At 63.4% G+C, this 15885-nt stretch overlaps 1 protein-coding gene across 15 annotated transcripts in view; it reads right to left on the reverse strand.

Moving 5' to 3' along the window:
- Window positions 1–3636: 3636 nt before the first annotated feature.
- The window catches only part of LOC122698301 (RAP1 GTPase activating protein), a 68226-nt gene continuing 55977 nt past the window's right edge, over window positions 3637–15885 (reverse strand). For 6 of the 15 annotated variants that reach the window (XR_006342312.1, XR_006342310.1, XR_006342307.1 and 3 more), the window contains 12 exons: window positions 15658–15729; window positions 14991–15077; window positions 14450–14587; window positions 12339–12470; window positions 10495–10572; window positions 9428–9537; window positions 8259–8372; window positions 6003–6126; window positions 4954–5056; window positions 4467–4601; window positions 4141–4182; window positions 3644–3743 (listed from right to left, as the gene is read on the reverse strand). Coding sequence is in view for 8 of the 15 variants with exons in the window: in XM_043909122.1 (XP_043765057.1) it covers window positions 4486–4601; window positions 4954–5056; window positions 6003–6126; window positions 8259–8372; window positions 9428–9537; window positions 10495–10572; window positions 12339–12470; window positions 14450–14587; window positions 14991–15077; window positions 15658–15729 (1074 nt within the window). In the remaining 7 variants the exon portion in view is untranslated. Of the gene's footprint in view, window positions 3744–4140; window positions 4183–4465; window positions 4602–4953; window positions 5057–6002; window positions 6127–8258; window positions 8373–9427; window positions 9538–10494; window positions 10573–12338; window positions 12471–14449; window positions 14588–14990; window positions 15078–15657; window positions 15730–15885 lie in introns of those variants that run through there. The other 9 variants (XM_043909123.1, XM_043909117.1, XM_043909125.1 and 6 more) reach the window with 5 other exon arrangements.

Genomic DNA, 15885 nt, shown 5'->3' on the forward strand with positions numbered 1-15885 from the left:
CCCCTGTGGCCTGAACAGCAGAGAATGTCCAGGTCGCAGTCCCCTGGCACTGGGCGGGCCTGGGCCTGTGGCCGGCTCTTTGGCAAAGCTGCCCCAGGGCAAGACATGGGCGTCCAAGGACACCCCAGCGGCTGGGAGATGGGGGGAGGACCCCTCCTATTGGGCCCGGGGTCCAGACCAGGTCCCTTAGAGGCTACGAGAGCCTCTTCATGGTGACAGGTCGGACTCTGCCCCCATTTTACAGGTGGGGAGACTGGCGCCTGGGGAGACAGGTCCCCACTCTGAGGCAGGGGAGGTGAGGCTGCCGGGTCAGCCGGGCAGCCAAGCCCCTCCGCAGGGGCCTCTCGCCTTCTGTGTCTGGAGCAACCTCTGACAGCTGTTCGCAGCACCAGAGTCATCTCTAAGCCGAGCCCAGGACTTCCCGGGGCCCGGAGCCTCTTGCCCAGGCCCTAATTCCAGCCTCGGGTCCGTGTCCCGGCTCGCCCTGCCCACCTCCAAACCCAGGACGAGCGCGGAGCTGGCGCGGGCACAAGAGAAACAGCACTGGACGCTTTGATCACAGAGGCCGGTCTGGTACTTGGCCTCCCCGGGCCCCACCCTGGAGCCTGGAAGGGTGGGGTGGGGTGGGGGCCCCGGCTGGAACCCAGCCCTAAAGCTGGTCATTTCCACTGATGGGGGCGCAGGCAGGCCAAGGGGGCCAAAGAGGGTGCTGCTCGCCCAGCTGGGCTCCAGCTTCTGCGCTAGGTCGCCGGGGGGCCAGAGGGGGCGGTGGGCACCCAGTAACGGGACACAGTGGGATACACCCAGTTGTTTTCTGGAAGGATCATCAAGCCCAGGGGAGCCCTGGAGGCTGGGGTTCAGGGTTGCAATTGATCACCGCACATTCCTGACACCCGTCCCGGGCCAGCCACCTCATCGCCCATGCAGAGAGCTGGCCCCACGGCCTGCGATGTGGGTGACGGAGATGTCCTCATTCGTGGCTAAGTGCAAGCCCCCCACAACGCACCGCATGCTGGGGCTGCACCGAGAACTTCATGAGGCATCACCTCACTGAATCCTCCCACCCGGGCCCTGAAGGCGGGGCTGTTAGCCTTGCCCGAGGTCCATGAGCCCAAAGTTACTGAGCTTATAGGAGGTAAATAAACTCAGAGCCAGGCTCTTGATCTTGGGGCTGGACTGTGGCTACTGGCCCTTGGTGGGATGGGAGGAGGCAGGGCCTGGGGGTGGGTGGGGGGAGGGTTAGAGAAGAGGGGTTAGGCAGAGGAGGGCGTGGGGGGGTGAGCTGGGGACCCATTGAGTCTAGGGCCAGACCCAGGTGGATGGAGCTGGGGAGTGAGTCACCACCCCTGGGGGGGCCCCAGACATCTGAGGGTCACAGCAGGGCCCCATCAGGAAGGCCCTAGGGTGCCCCCAGCATCGTCCCGGGGAGGGCGTGGGGGCTGGTGGTGGGGAGGGCGTGAGGCCAAGGCATCGTGAGCCCCCCGGGGGCCCACCTCCAGGCCCCAAATCCCCCAACCTGCCCTGCTTCCTGCGTTCCTACCTCAGAGCAGAACCCCCCACACCCGGTTCACCAACCTTCGGGCCAGACCCCTGAACGCCTCCCAGCTCCTCCCTCAGCCCCTTCCTCCAGACGCTCGTCTCCCAGCACCTTGCAGACGCCCCGTGTCCTTGGCAAAGGGCTCCTGGACCGACGCTGCCCGGCCGGCCGCCGCGAGCCACCCCCTGCTCCCGGTGTTGCGTGCTCCACGGCTTCCCCACTGACCTCGGCATATCCAAGGCCATGGGGCCTCTGGCCTGGTCCCTGCCCTCTGCCTGCCCCTCCACCATCAGCATCACCATCACCTTTTCCCTTCTCAGCTGCAAGCCCTTACACTCAGGCCTCCCTGCGCACCGGCGGCTCTCTCCCCACGGACACTACGCTAAGCCTTTCCGGGGGTGCTCAGGCACCACGGGGTCTTCCCCAATCCCCCCTCAGCCAGGCTGGATCCCCGGGCTCCTCCCACGTCTCCCCCACCCCACCCTCCCCCGAGGCCCTGATCGCCCCTTTATCGCCCCAATTGCTCTGCACGGGCTGAGCGCCTTCTGGCCGCTGGACAGGTTCAGCCGGTCCCCGCCCCCATCAGTGCAGGTACGCGATCCCTTGGCGCCCCCTGGTGGCCACACGGGGAACACACGTGACCTTCGCCCACCCACCGGGCGCCCGACGCTGTGCTGGGTGTTCGCTCGAGGACGGACCCCGGGAGAAGTACTAGCACTCCCGTGTTACAGAAGTGGAAACTGGCTCGGAGAATCTTCTGAGTTTCTCAGCACCACCAGCGCGTAGCAGGACTCCAGTTGGTGGGCGTGAGTTTGAGCAGGCTCCGGGAGTTGGTGATGGACAGGGAGGCCTGGTGCAGTCCATGGGGTCGCAAAGAGTCGGACAGGACTGAACGACTGAACTGAGCTGAGCTGACTTCAAAGCCAGGTTCTCCCTGCTGGGGAGAGGGAACAAGGTGGGAAAAGGGCAGAGGGGAAAGCCACAGCTGGTGGTCAAAGAGCCCATGGCTTGGCCTCGGAGGTGTCTGCAGACCCAGCAGCTCTGATTTGGTGGGGATGGCGGGGTGGGGAGGTTGGGGGGTGGGGAGTGGTGGGGCGTAGTGAACAGGCTCTTGGTCTTGACCACAGCACCCCTAAGATCTGTCTGGGGTTGATCTGAGAGGAGGGAGAGGGTCACATGAAGCCAGGTCCACCTCGGGGTACAATAGCGATAAATAGAATTTATTTTGTACAACTGTCACCGACACACACACGTGGCCACAGGGGCTTCCGAAACAGGTGCTGGGGCCGGAAGGCTGCCCTTTGGCGTGGTGCCTAAAAAGTGTGGACACACACAAGGATGTGGACTCACAGCAGCTGTGCCTGACTGCCCACTCTGTGCGGGGTGGGGTGGTGCAAAGGTGAGCCAGCTGAGACCCCTCGGCCTGGAGTGCCAGGAGCAGGAGGTGCCGGGGGTCGAGCCGGGGGCTGGCGGAAGAGCCACGTGGGCCCCCCGACGCCCACAATGGGGTCACTCGTCTGTCACGTAGAGGCAGTGGGCAGGGCCTCCGCAGGTCTGCGGCACACGGCCTGAGGGTCTAGGAGGTGCCATGGGCACAGCCAGCCCCCTGCCCCTCAGCCGACCTGGGGCCCCAGGAACCCCAAGGAGCAGGAGAGGGTGACGGGAGGCCCCCGGGAGGGCAATCCTCCATTCTGGGGCAGCTGCGTGGAGTCTTCAGTGACCTCTGAAATGATCTCGTCCATTCAGAGCAGAGGCACCCAGAGAGGGAGTGTGACGGGCCTAGAGTTGCACAGCGGATCCCAAATCACAGGCCAGGACTCAGGACTCCCAGCCCAGGGCTCCTCCTCCCCACCGCCTCCACGGCAGGCTCTGCGTGCACCGAGATGTCTCAGCTCTCCTTTCCAGCTCACTCCCTCGAATCCAGAGCGGCACCCAAGGGTGATGGATGAGCCAGGCCTGGAGTCCCGTTCCAGCTGACCTCTCCCCGCCCCAGCCGGCCCCCCAGCCCAGGGGGTGGGGACGGTGCCAGCAGCTTCCCCGCTCCCAGGGCTGGACGGCTCCATTCTGCAGAGACAGCCCGGACATGGGCCAGAAGGAGGGCTGGGGAGGCGAGGGGCGGGCCCCAGGCTGGTGCTGGCCTCGGGGGTGGAGGTCCCGTCTGCCTGGATCTGCCAGAGCATCTCGCCTCGTGCCTCTGCGGCCTCGTCTGCAGGGTAAAGGGAGACGGACGCGCCATGAAACAGGGAGACAGCAGTGGAGGGGTCCCACCCTTGGGACGGCAGGCTCTGGATCTTTCCATCCCAAGGCGAACCCCCGAGACCCCTCCCTCCCAATGATTCCCAAGTCCCTTTTACGCTCTCATCAGATCCTCTCAGCAACTCACAGGCAGAGGTGAGGCAGAATTTATTGACCCACTGTACAGATAAGGAAACTGAAGCCCAGGGTCACCTAGCAACTGAGCGGCAGAGGATTCAAACCTAAATATGTAACTCTCACCCCGCAGAGGTGATGGAGAAACAAACAAGTCGGCCCAGCCCTGCCTTCCTCTGCCCTTTCTCCCCCGCCGGCCCCCAACCAAATAGGAGCTGCGGGCTGGGACTGACCTGCTCGGGGTCACCTTCAGAGCAGCAGAGTGGCTAACAGCCCTGTGGTCAGAACAGCGGCAATACAGGCGCAGGGACAGGGGATGTGGGAGACACGGGCGAGCGGAAGTCAGCGGTTGTGCCCAAGCTGGACAAGCCCAACCCCTCCAGGCTTGGGGCAGCGGGGCAGTGCGTCTTGGTCCAGCACCATCCCTGGGGACCCCTGGCCGCCTGAGGCCTCTCCCTAACAGCCGATCCCCCTCCCGGGGGCAGGGGGTGCTCTCCACAGGCCCAGCCCCCAGGCCATCCATCCCACCCCCACCCAGGCCCCTGGCAGCTGCGAGTACCAGCTGGGGCGTGTGCTGTTCAGATGCTTCCAGCTGTATCTTGATCTCGGGACACGCAGGGTCCCCCAACTTGCCGGCGTCGGGGTGGGGTGACCGAGAGGGGCCTGGGGAGGGAGGCAGGAGGGAGCCACCTCACTGGCCGCGGGGAGGCACCAGGGAGATGGGGGCATGGATGGGCGGTCGGCACCAGCGTCCCCCAACCCCAGCAAGCCCCTCCCTTGGGGACCCCCACCCTTAACTTCCGTCTTTACCCCCTTTAAAGCCCCATCAACCTCCAAGGCCCTTCTAGAAGCCACCAGTCCTCCGAGCCACCAACTACCATAATAGACGGGGTAAGGACCAGCCCACAGAGCCCAGGTCAGCGGCAGGCCCATCACACCCACCACCTGGGGCCTGAAAATGGGTCTCCATGCCCTCCGTGCCCAGCCCTGGGCCCCGCCCATCACAGGAGTGGCCGCGCCCGCTGGGGGGCTGGCCCTGCTGGTACCTGGGGAGCTGCCTCCGCTCGTGGTACTGATGCTGTCCTCCAGCCACGTGCTGTAGATGAAGGAGTCCCGCTTGTGGGGCGTCCCGGAGGAGGAAACGCTCTCCTGGGACGGCGAGGAGAGCAGGAGGGAGGTTAAGTCCTTGCCCGCAGCACTGGCTGGCTCCCCCTCCCCTCCTCACCCCTCCTCTGCTATAATCCACAACCCCCCTGACCCTGGCCCCTCTGCAGAGAGGGTGAGGGCCCAGCCATGTCTGCCCCAGGGGACCCCAGGAGGGCAGAGTGGGAAGAGAAGCAGACACAGACACACACACACTCTCCACTCATCCGTGCGTCCAAACCCTGATGTTCTCATAAGCCAAGCCACCGAGAAAAATCGAGAGGGGTCCTGGCCCTCCAAGAGCTCCAGGTCAAGAGGAGAGACAGGCTGGGAAGAGACTAGCGCAGTTCCAGATCCCAAGCCCCACGGGGTGGGGGCTCGGCAGTCTGCATGTGCAGCATCTGACATGGAGCCTGGCAGGGAACTGAAGGGTTGCCGGAACGAAGCGTGATGGAGCCAAGGACAGAGCCCAGGGTGAGAGTGTACAGGGGTTCCTAACCCACCCTGGGACCGGAAAGGCAGGCTTCCCGGAGGAGGCACTGTGAGGCTGAGCTGAGGAGGAGTAGGAGCCAGTCGGACAATGGGGGAAGGAGGGAGCAGGTAGTGTTCCAGACAGCGGACCAGCATGTGCAAAGGCCCAGGGGTAGAGTAGTAAGCCTGACTGGTTCGGGGGACTGGCTGAAGGAGCAAGGTGAACTGGCCAAAGGGGTAAGAGGCGGGGCTGGGGAGGGAAGGGCTAGACCTTCAGTGGCCTCACAGACTGGGGAACTGGGGAGCCACGGGAGGCTTCAGAGTAAGGGAAGGTCAGCCTGCACTACTCCTCGGGGCTGGGTCTCCTGATCACAACTCAGCCACAGCCGGGCTCACGCTTCACCCTGGAGCATCATCTCCAGGGATCAGAGAGCACCCCTTTCGTGCCGCCATGGGGCACCTCTCCCCCCAGGCCTCTCACCAGGCCTGTGTCGTCTGCGTCCACGCCCTCTGCTTCCTCCACGACGCTGGCGAAGCTGCTGGCGCTGGACGAGGAGCGGGAGAAGTCCTTCAGCACTTCTGCTCTCTGGGCCGCTGTCTCCGCTCTGCCACAGAACACGTCCCGTCAGCCAGCATCCGCGCTGGGCACCTCCTGAGCCAAGACCCCTGGTCCCTGCCCTCTCTGCCCAGGCAGGCCCAGCCTGCGGCCAGCCAAGCTCCACCATGGCACCTTATAGCTTCCGGGGCCCCAAGCCTCCCCGATGCCACCGTTCTTCCTAACACAGAGATCCTGTGGGGCCCCAGTCCTGCTCCTACCCTGGCTCCCCACTGCCCCCGATGAAGCCCAATTCTCTTGGCTGTATGTTCAGTCAGAACTATTTATTTATACACCATCGGTTAATAGTTAAAACCATGGGTTAATAGTTATACCACCAGCACCATCATTGAGTGCAGATTTGCTCTGTGCCAGGCACTGATCTAAGTGTGTTGACCCCAGTTATCTCATTGCTATCATTATTGGACCCATTTTACAGATGAGCAGACACCCAGGAACAGAGAAGGTGGGCACCCAGCCCGAGGTCACACAGCCCGAGGTCACCCAGCCAGAGGTGGAAGAACAGGCAGGATCCAGGCCTTCCACCTCCACAGTCTGCTCCCGTAACTCTCTCTCAGGTTCCATGTCCAGGGTCTTTTCTCCCCACGATCACTGTATCACACTGATTATTCCAATGTCACCAATGCAGCCGGAGGAGCTCATGTAACACTGCACCGGATCTCCTGCCTTCTAGCTTCTGCTCAGAGAGAAACATTTACCCACTTGTTCCTTCCTCCCCCCTTTCTGGAGGAAAATCCACTGCGGGCCAAACCGTGTCTCCTGCCTGGCACTCCACGCCTTCCCTCAAGTCCTAAAAAGTAAATTCACTTTTCAAACACCAGCCGGGGTGAGGGGGGGACACCGCCTCAAGGAGGCCCTCCCTGATTCCTCCGCGCGGGGGGGGGGGGGGGGTGGGGGCGCACGACCCTCTCTGCTCGGCTGTCTCGTCCTGTCCCTGCTGCATTTTCCTGCTTCCCTGTTCACCTGCCTGACTCTTCAGCCCAGGACGGGCCCTCTCCCCAGCCCTCTCACCCCCGGGGCTCAGCTGACAAGCAGTGAATGGAGGGCGGCCTCCGGGCTGGCCCCTCTGCTCCTGGGTCTACCCTCACATGGTGACCACAGCCGGCTTGTGAAAGCATCACTCCTCTTACACAAAATCCTCCAGAGCCTCCTTGCTACACTTAGGATAAGATCCAAAGTTCTCAGGCTTCCCTGGGGACCCCGTGGGAAAGAATCCGCCTGCCGATGCAGAGAAGATACAGGTTTGATCCCCGATCCGGGAAGATCCCACGGGCTGTCGGGAAACTAAGCCCTAGCGCCACGAGTACTGAGCCCGTGCTGGGAGCCTGAGCGCCCCAACCCCTGAGCCTGCGTGCCCAAACTACTGAAGCCCCTATGGCCCAGGCCCCACGACGTGAGAGGCCTGCACCCCACCACTGGAGAGGAGCCCCCACCCTCCACAACTAGAGAAAAGCCCACGCAGCAGTGAAGACCCAGCACGCCAAAAATAAATACATTTTTTAAAAAAATTCAAAGTTCTCACATAGCCTTCAAAGCCATGATCCAGCCCCTGCCCAACTCTTCAACTCCTCCCATCTACCGTCAAGGACCACCCGGGCCCAGCCTCACTCACTCAGCTCCAGCGACACCACCCTTCTGCCGAGCCTTCAGGCATGCCTCAGGGCCTTTGCACGGCACCCTCCTCCCACTGCCACGCCGCGGCCAGTCCGTCCTAACAGGGCCGACTCCTCACTCAGCTCTCAATTCCAACCTCACCCCTCGGTAGACGTCTTCCCTGAGACCCCATCTAAGCCCCCGCCCCCACCCGGCCACTCTTCATTGCAACCTCTGCTTTATTTTCCTTCCGTCATCGCTACCTGGAAGTAGCTTACTAGATTCTGTTACTCTGGGCTGTCAGCTCCATGAGGCAGGGGCAGCTGACTGCCGTCTTGCAGAGCGTGGTGTGCACAAAGTGCTCAGCGGGTGTGTGTCAGAGGAGGACCCAGGAGAGTGCCCGGGCCCCCTGCTGCCCTGGGGTGGCCGTGTCCACGTTCCCGGGCAGCCCGGGGCCCAGACAGTGGGGGAGAAAGAATGGGCCCGCCACACCCAAGCCCCGCGGCTCAGCATGCCCCGAGCCCCAACCTGTTTTTGGTCGTGGGCATCTCTGGGGAGCTCTGAGTGGATGAGTTCTCTGACTTGGGCTCCTGGGAGGCGTGCCCGCTGTCTGGGGTCTTCTGGCCGGCCGGGGGGCTCTCCCTGCGGGGCACATGGGGGCAGCGGAGGGGATTCAGCACCAGGCCTGGCCTCAAGAAGGAGCCCCGGGGGGGAGAGGAGGTCCCGGGCACTCCTGCCTCGTACCCACACCCCGCATCCTCAGGGGCCAGCCCCGGAGCGGTCCCCGCGGCCCCTGGGCTGACCAGGAGGGAGCAGGCACTGCGGGAGCACCTACGCAGAACATCCGCGGGAATTCCCCGGCGGTCCACGCGTTAGGCCTTGGCATTTTCAGTGCCACGGACTCAGGCTCAATCCCTGATCTCAGAACTAAGATCCCACAAGCCGCACAGAGACGCCAAAAAAAAAAAAAAGTAAAAAAAGAGACAGGACATCCCCCATGGGTGGGGGTATAAGTGTCCCCTGTTATGGATAAGGAGACCGGAGTCCAGAGATGGGAAGGGATCTGCCCAGGGATGCGCAGCCAGGACGTGGCAAAGCCAAGGCGTGAACCCTGGATTCGTGGGATTCCGGGCCCTCCTGCCTGTGAAGGGAGGGCCAGCTCACTCCTGAGACCTCAGGGCCCCTGGCGCCCGGCTTCACGCGCACGGCGCCAGCGCCGTGCCGCTGCTTGTGTGTGTCCTCATCCCTGTTTATTCTCAGCTTAGGACAATGAAGCTCAGAGAGGTTCAGTGACTTTCCCGAGATCACACAGCTGCAGCGTGGTGAAGACCGGATTCACAGCCCAGGAACGATGCTCTGCTTCCCCGAAGGCTCCCTGCTTCTCATGTGGCGGGTGCGTTGCACACCCCGCTCACACTGGTGTACTTAGAGAACTCCGCAGACCCCAGCTCTGCCCCTCACCCGCCGCGTGACCCAGGCCAGGCCCTCCCCTGACCTACGGCTCCCTCCCGGGAGCCTGAGATGACGAGCTGGCGCACAGCAGATCCTCGAGGGTGCGGGCGGGTGTCACCGGTGGGGACAGAAGGGGAGAAGGCTGGGAGCGCCCTGTTGTCCGCTTTCCTTCGCCACTGAATGGGGGTCGGTGCAGGGGTGCGGGGCAGGGAGAAGGACGCCATCCCGCCCGCCGCTCCACCCACCTCTTCTCCTGCACCTCCTGGATGTTCTCGATGCCGATGGCGCTGCTGCGGCGCGAGCCGAACGGACCCGACTTCTTCCTCGTGGGGCTCTTGCCAGGGACGATCAGCGACTGCGGGCAGAGGCCCCAACTCAGTGCCCACCTGCTCCCGGAGCTCCAGGGACCCCCACCCACCCAGCCCACAGGCCACCCCCAGGGCCCCTGCTGCCCAGGCCCCAAAGCAGAGGACCGTCCACTTCCCAAGAGAGCCAACCTAGTTTACAGATAAAGGAAAACAGGCCCAGAGACAGCAAAGGGCTCCCCTGAGGTCACACAGCAGGTCTGGACCCAGGATCTTAGGAAAAGGGGGCAGAGGCCTGAGCGGGGGGCTGGACAGCCCTCCTGGCTGGGGCTGGTGGGGAGGCCAGGTCCTCAGAGCAGCAGCCCCCCGGGCATTACGGGACCTGCAGCCGGAGGGCGGCGGGGAGGAAGCAGGCTCAGCCACCAGGCCCTGTCCCACTCCAGCCCTGCTGGGGAGGCTCTAGCCCGGCAGATGAAATACCCCCACTTCAGTTTCCACGCACGCTACTGTGGGCCACCCCAGGCGCCGGAAGCAGGCCCCCCGCCCCCCGCTTCTCTGGGGCAGGCAGGCAGGATGGGGGGCCCCAGGGAGGCAGGAGCCCCCAGGCCAGTTCACAGCCGGGACCGGGAGGTGGGCAGAGGAGGGCAGGGCGCTCCATGCAGGCCCGGCGATATTGGGGGACGTGCAGCTGGGTGTGGGGTCTTCAGGTACCAGAACCCGGCGGGGTCTGGGCCAGAGCCCCAGGGGCCAGGGCAGGGCCAGAGCCCCTGGTGGGGGTTGGGGGGGGCTGGCTCTGGCAGAGGTGCCAGGCCCCAAAGCAGGTTGCTGAGTGCCGTCAGAGCTGCAGGCACTCCGTCCTGCCTGGCCCTCGGGCCTGTCCCGGGGGCTGGGGGGGCGGGGGCGGGGGGGTGGGGGGCAACGTCCCCAATATGGCCTCCGTCCTGAGAGCGAGCAGAGAACAGCGCGTGCAGACAGCCTCCAGAGCCGGCGGCCCCGCGGACGACAACCTCTTCCACGGTTCCTATGCCTATGGCACTGCCTCGGCGTCCGAATCTACTGGCACTTTTCCCGGGAATAAGCAATGACTGGCAAGCGGCAGAGGGCAGGGGGCAGAGAGAGACAGACAGACAGACGGAGAATCAGAGAGGCAGGATGGCAGGACAGGGAGAGAGAAGTGGGACAGGGAGAGGAGGGAAAGACAGACAGACAAGGACAGAGAAGAAGAGTTGGGCAGGGGGTGAAGAGAGACAAGGCCGGGAAGGAAGCAGAATCACACGAGAAGGGGCACAGGGTGAAACACAGACAGACAGACAGAGACGGACCCGGGGATGGGACGGACAAGAAGAGATGGAGAGGGGAGGCACAAAGGGAAAAGCCAGGGAGAAAAGCGGAGGAAAAGGAGCAAGAAAGGTGCAAGAGGGGAGAATGCACAAGAGCAAGAAAGTTGGGGGTGGCGGGGAGAGGGGGAGAGGAAAGAAAGGGAAGGAAAAGGAGGCCACGTGAAGAGAGGGGAGAGTTGTGCAAAAACAAAAACAGAAATGGCTCTGGTTACTGCCGTGGCGGGCCCGCTGGCCTGGCCCTGTCCCCGGGGCCCCTCTGCAGCTGCCCGCGGGAGGCCGGGCCCCGCTGGGGGGAGGAAGAGAGTGGCCGGGGCATCGGGCTTGGAGGAGGGTGGGCTGCAGCTCCCGTGGCGGTGGGCTTGCTGACGGCTGGGAAACGAAGACTCGCCTCGCTCCCCCGGCCAGGCCAGACCCCGGGGCCGGGGCGGGGGCAGAGCGCGGGGGGTCCCTCCTGCCACAGGACACGGCCTCACAGCACTGAGCACAGGGCTTGCTTGGCATGCAGCTGACAGTCAATAAATGATGGATGGGAGGATGGATGGATGGAAGGATGGATGGATGGGTGACAGAAGGAAAGACGGATGGGGAGGGGACAGCAAAGCAGCAGGCGCAGAGCTCGGGGCTGGCCGCTGGGCAGTGGCAAGCAGACAGGCCCCCCGCTGAAGGCCTTTTTCATCCTGCGCCCAGCACACCCTCTGTGTGTTAGTGGCAGAGTCCCACAGAGCCTGGCAGACAGGAAGTAATCACTCAGGAGAGGTTCACACGGAAGCCCAGTCCCTGACACACAGCAGGCAGCCACAACCACAACGGCCTCTGGGAGCACACGGCGGGCGCTCACCGAGCTCGTTCCCCGATAGGTAACGGGTGACCACTGATACCCAGGGCTCATCACAGCAGGCCGTTTCCTGACACATAGTAGGTCCTCATACAGCAGCTCAGGGCCTGGGCACACGGCAGACACTTACAGACGCAGGTCCACACGGGAGCCCAGGGTCTGACACACAACAGGGGCTCGCAGACACGCAGGGCCGGGCCCACGGGAGACGCTCACATGTCCACACAGCAACCGGGTCCTAATACACAGCTCACACGGCAGCCCAGGTCTGGACACACAGTGGGACCCATCAGCATCTCAGAGCCAGACACGCAGCAGATGCTCACGCAGAGACCCAGGTCCTGACACACGGTGCGTGCCCACAGCCTGACACACAGTAGGTGCTCCCAGAAACTCAAGGCGTGGGAAGAGGTGTCCGCACAGCAGCCCCACTCCCAGCGAACGACAAGACAGGAGGTGCTCCCCAAGGAACGTGCGAGGGGGCTGACACGCTGCAGAAAGTCCCGGCTGGATAAGGGGCCTGGAGGAGGGGGGGGCGGTGCGCCAAAGGGCTGGAGAGGGGGCCGCAGGATCTCAGGGTCACAGCCTGGGCGCCTGACCCCCTGGACAGCAGTGGCGGGACCTAGCCTAGAGTCCGGGGTGGGCCCTGGGACGGCAGGGCTTGGGGGGCACTCACTATTCCAGCCGCCTTGGCCAGGTCGGGGTTACTGGGCGCGAAGCTCCCACTGTGGCTCGTGGACACGGTGTGGGGCTTCTTGTTGCTCAGGCCCATGGCGTCCATGGACTGGCTGCGGCTCCGGATGACCCGCTGCGGAGGTGGGGCAGGGGTTTCGTAAGGCCCCCCGCTCCCTTGGGGAAACGCAGGAGCCACCCACCGATGCGACCCTCGGTGACCCCGGTAAGGCCCCTCCCGTGAGCCCACGCGTGCAGAGGGCTGTGTAGGCCCCGGCTCTGCCACTAGCTTGCTGGGTGACCTTAGGAAAATCACTCCATCGCTGAGCCTTGGAGCCTCCCGACCTGTTGTGCGGCTGTGGTAAGGACCACAGGAGACGCGGAGTTGTGACCCAAAGCGTGTGCAGAGAACGCCCCAGAAATGCCCGTTTCCTCCTTTTAAGGGTCTCTTAGAGCTTGCTTTCCTGCGTGCTTTTCTTTCCTCCCTCCCTCCCCTCCTTGCTTTTTTCAGACAGCCTGCACGGAAAGCTCACGTCGGGCCACGGTTCTCTACCTTTGCTCTCACTCAATCTGCCCCAGGAGGCAAGCACTGCTACCAGGCCCACTCTCCACGAGATGAAACCAAAGCAGAGGTGGGTCTGGGACCCAGATGCCAAACCCAAAGCCTAGGCCGTGGGCTCTGCTGTCCGAGAAAGGCTGTGACTTAATCCGGTGCCCACCAGATGCGGGGCCCTGGAGCCCTCCCTCAGAGAAGACAGCCCGGGCCCATGCCCACCCCATGCACTTGCTGTCTCCTCCTCGCAGAGGTAGGGCTCTCCTCAAGCCTCTTTCTCAAAGGCGGTCTGTTCACCTCAGCCCAGGACAGAACTTGGGCGGCTTGGGCTAATCCTCTTATGCAAACCCACGTCTCCAGCTTTGTAGCCTGCCCTGGGGTAAAGGTGAGGCCCCGCCAGCCTGGCTGGGCACCTGGAGGATGGGCAGTCCTCCTCCTGTGGGTGGAGGGCACAGTGGCCAAGAGGTCACTGCCTGGGGACCTGCAGCCTGGGGGTTCCAGGCCCCGCGGGGGTCGGAGGGTGGGGAGGGAACTTTCTTTCTCCTCTGTCTCTCAGGCTGATGGTAGTCGCCAGGGTAAATGGGCACAGCTTTGCATTTTGTTTCTTAACTTACATTACACTGATCAAATTGCTTTACAAATAATTCTCAACAGCTGTATGAGGTAAGAAGCCATTACCCTAAACAACAGCTTAAAAAAAACCTGAGGCTCAGAGAATGCTCAAGAGGGTAAGCGGAAAGGCTGCAACCTGAATCCAGGGTGTCTGTCCTTTCAACACTAAGCTGACCATTCATCGGAAGGACTGATGCTGAAGCTGAAACTCCAATGCTTTGGCCACCTGATGTGAAGAACTGACTCACTGGAAAAGACCCTGATGCTGGGAATGATTGAAAGTGGGAGGAGAAGGGGACGACAGAGGGTGAGATGGCTGGACATGAGTTTGAGTAAACTCCGGGAGTTGGTGATGGACAGGGAGGCCTGGCATGCTGCAGTCCATGGGGTGGCAAAGAGTAGGACACTAACTGAACTGAACCAGAGGCAGCCTAAGCGGGTCACACGGCCTAAGGCCATACAGACCAGTCCCTCTCCTATGGCCCCTTGTTCACGTTCCTTCCTGGACCTCTGGTTTCTCTCCCTGGGTCAGGGCTCGGGGGTCCTCGCTTCTCTGCCCTGACTTGGCAGCCACCACCATGGCACAGGAGCGCTCCAACCTTCTACCCTCCAGGCAGACTCCGCCCCCAGGCTTAGGCCCCGCCTCCAACCACCAGCTCCTCCTCCAGCCAGAGCGCATCTGACAGCTCCCAACCGCGGCTCTGCCCGGGGCCCACGCTACGCGAAAGCCTGGGTCCACCCTGAGGCTCACCGTCCTCCCGGCTCTACCCGAGGTACGCGCCCACCTGGCCCGAGCTCGCGCCTATTCGCTCCACCCCGACTCCACCCCGAGCCACGCCCCCCACGCGACCCCGCCTCTAGCCACACCCCGACCTGGTCCCGCCCCGCATCCCCGCACCTCATCCCCACCGCATCCCCGCTCCATCCCTACCCTGACCCCCGCCCTTCACCTTGAAGGACTCGAAGAAGCCGCCGCCCCCGCCGCCGTTTTCCATCTTGTCCTCGTCGCCCCCCAGGCCCATCATGGACTGGCTGTGGATGTGCAGCTCCTCATAAAGCGTCTCCAGGAGGGCGGCCCGTGTCCGCTCCTGTCTCAGAAGAGACCCCAGGGATCAGCCCTTCTTCCTGCACTTGGAATCCCGGCCGCCTTCTCTGAGTGGGAAGCGGGCCTGGGCCCCGGGAGCCTATGCCGGTTTCTCTCGGGCCCCTGCGCAGCCCGCCCCACCCCGGGGGGCTCACCACGCCTCCTCTGAGATCTTCCTTCCCCATGCGCTCCCTCCACTGCGTCATGTGTGCCGTCAGCCTACCTCCGAGCCCCTCCTGGGCATTCCTTAGTGACCACTGCTTCCTCTCCCTGGATTCTGGCCCTGCTCACCTTCCCCCAGGCAGCCCTCCCTAAGGCCGAGGTCTGAACATGGCTTTCCCCTTCCCAGGAGGCTCGGCTGAAATTCTAGGGGGTGATGGGACCCAGCCGCAAGAGCCCATCCTCACCTCCAGTTTGGCAAACTTCTCTGCCTTGTAGCAAGCATATTCGGCATTGATCAGCTTTGTCAGCAGAAATTCCTGGAACTCAGGCCCCTGGGAGCCCCCAGCGCGGAGAAGAGAAAGGGGGGAGGTCAGGGGCACACAAGAGACCAGGGGCTGGGACCCAACTAGTCAGGGGCTGGGGCTCTGCTGGGTTCTGTCCTCTTCACTCCCAGTGCCCCAGCCCAGGCACCTGTGAGAGCCCCCCTATGCCCTTCACAGCTGCCCACCCCTCAGGACAGCTGCATTGGGGGTCTCCCACCACCTCCGTCTGGGGGATCTGTTGGGGGACTGGAGCCAAGGCTCCTTCTGAGAGGTGAGAGACGTGTGCCCCCATCCCCAAACACTGTAGAAGAAGACTGAAATTGTCAAAAAGACAAGACTGGAGGGAAGTCCACAGAGTCTGCTATGCGGAATGGAAAGCCATGATGCAGTCTGCTCCGTGACTTTGTGAAACAGTCACCGTTCTTACCAAGATGGACAGAAAAGCTGGGCCCCAGCCCACCGGTTAGGGGGGCCTGGCTGCCCTGGCACACGGAGGCGCCACGGCCTAGTACAGCGCACTGTGCACCCCCAAGGCCCCCACCCATTCAGTCCTGCTCGGCCCGTGGTGGGGCTGGGGGCTGCCCCTCACCTTCCGAAACACAGCGGGGTCCGGGAGGGGTGGTCCAAAGAAGGGGACGTCATCTCTCGCGGTGACGGACACCTGGAAGGGAGGGCGGGTGTCCCTGGGGGGGTCCCAACACCAGCCAGAGACACCTGATTCGTCTCCCTAGCCTGGTGCTGGGCACAGGGCTGCCCCTTAGCGTGGGACATTTGGTGACTATAGATGGGGTGGGCGGACCCCAGGTTTTCAGCAGCT

The sequence above is a fragment of the Cervus elaphus genome, chromosome 8 (genome assembly GCF_910594005.1).
Source record: "Cervus elaphus chromosome 8, mCerEla1.1, whole genome shotgun sequence".
Classification (NCBI taxonomy): Eukaryota; Metazoa; Chordata; class Mammalia; order Artiodactyla; family Cervidae; genus Cervus; species Cervus elaphus.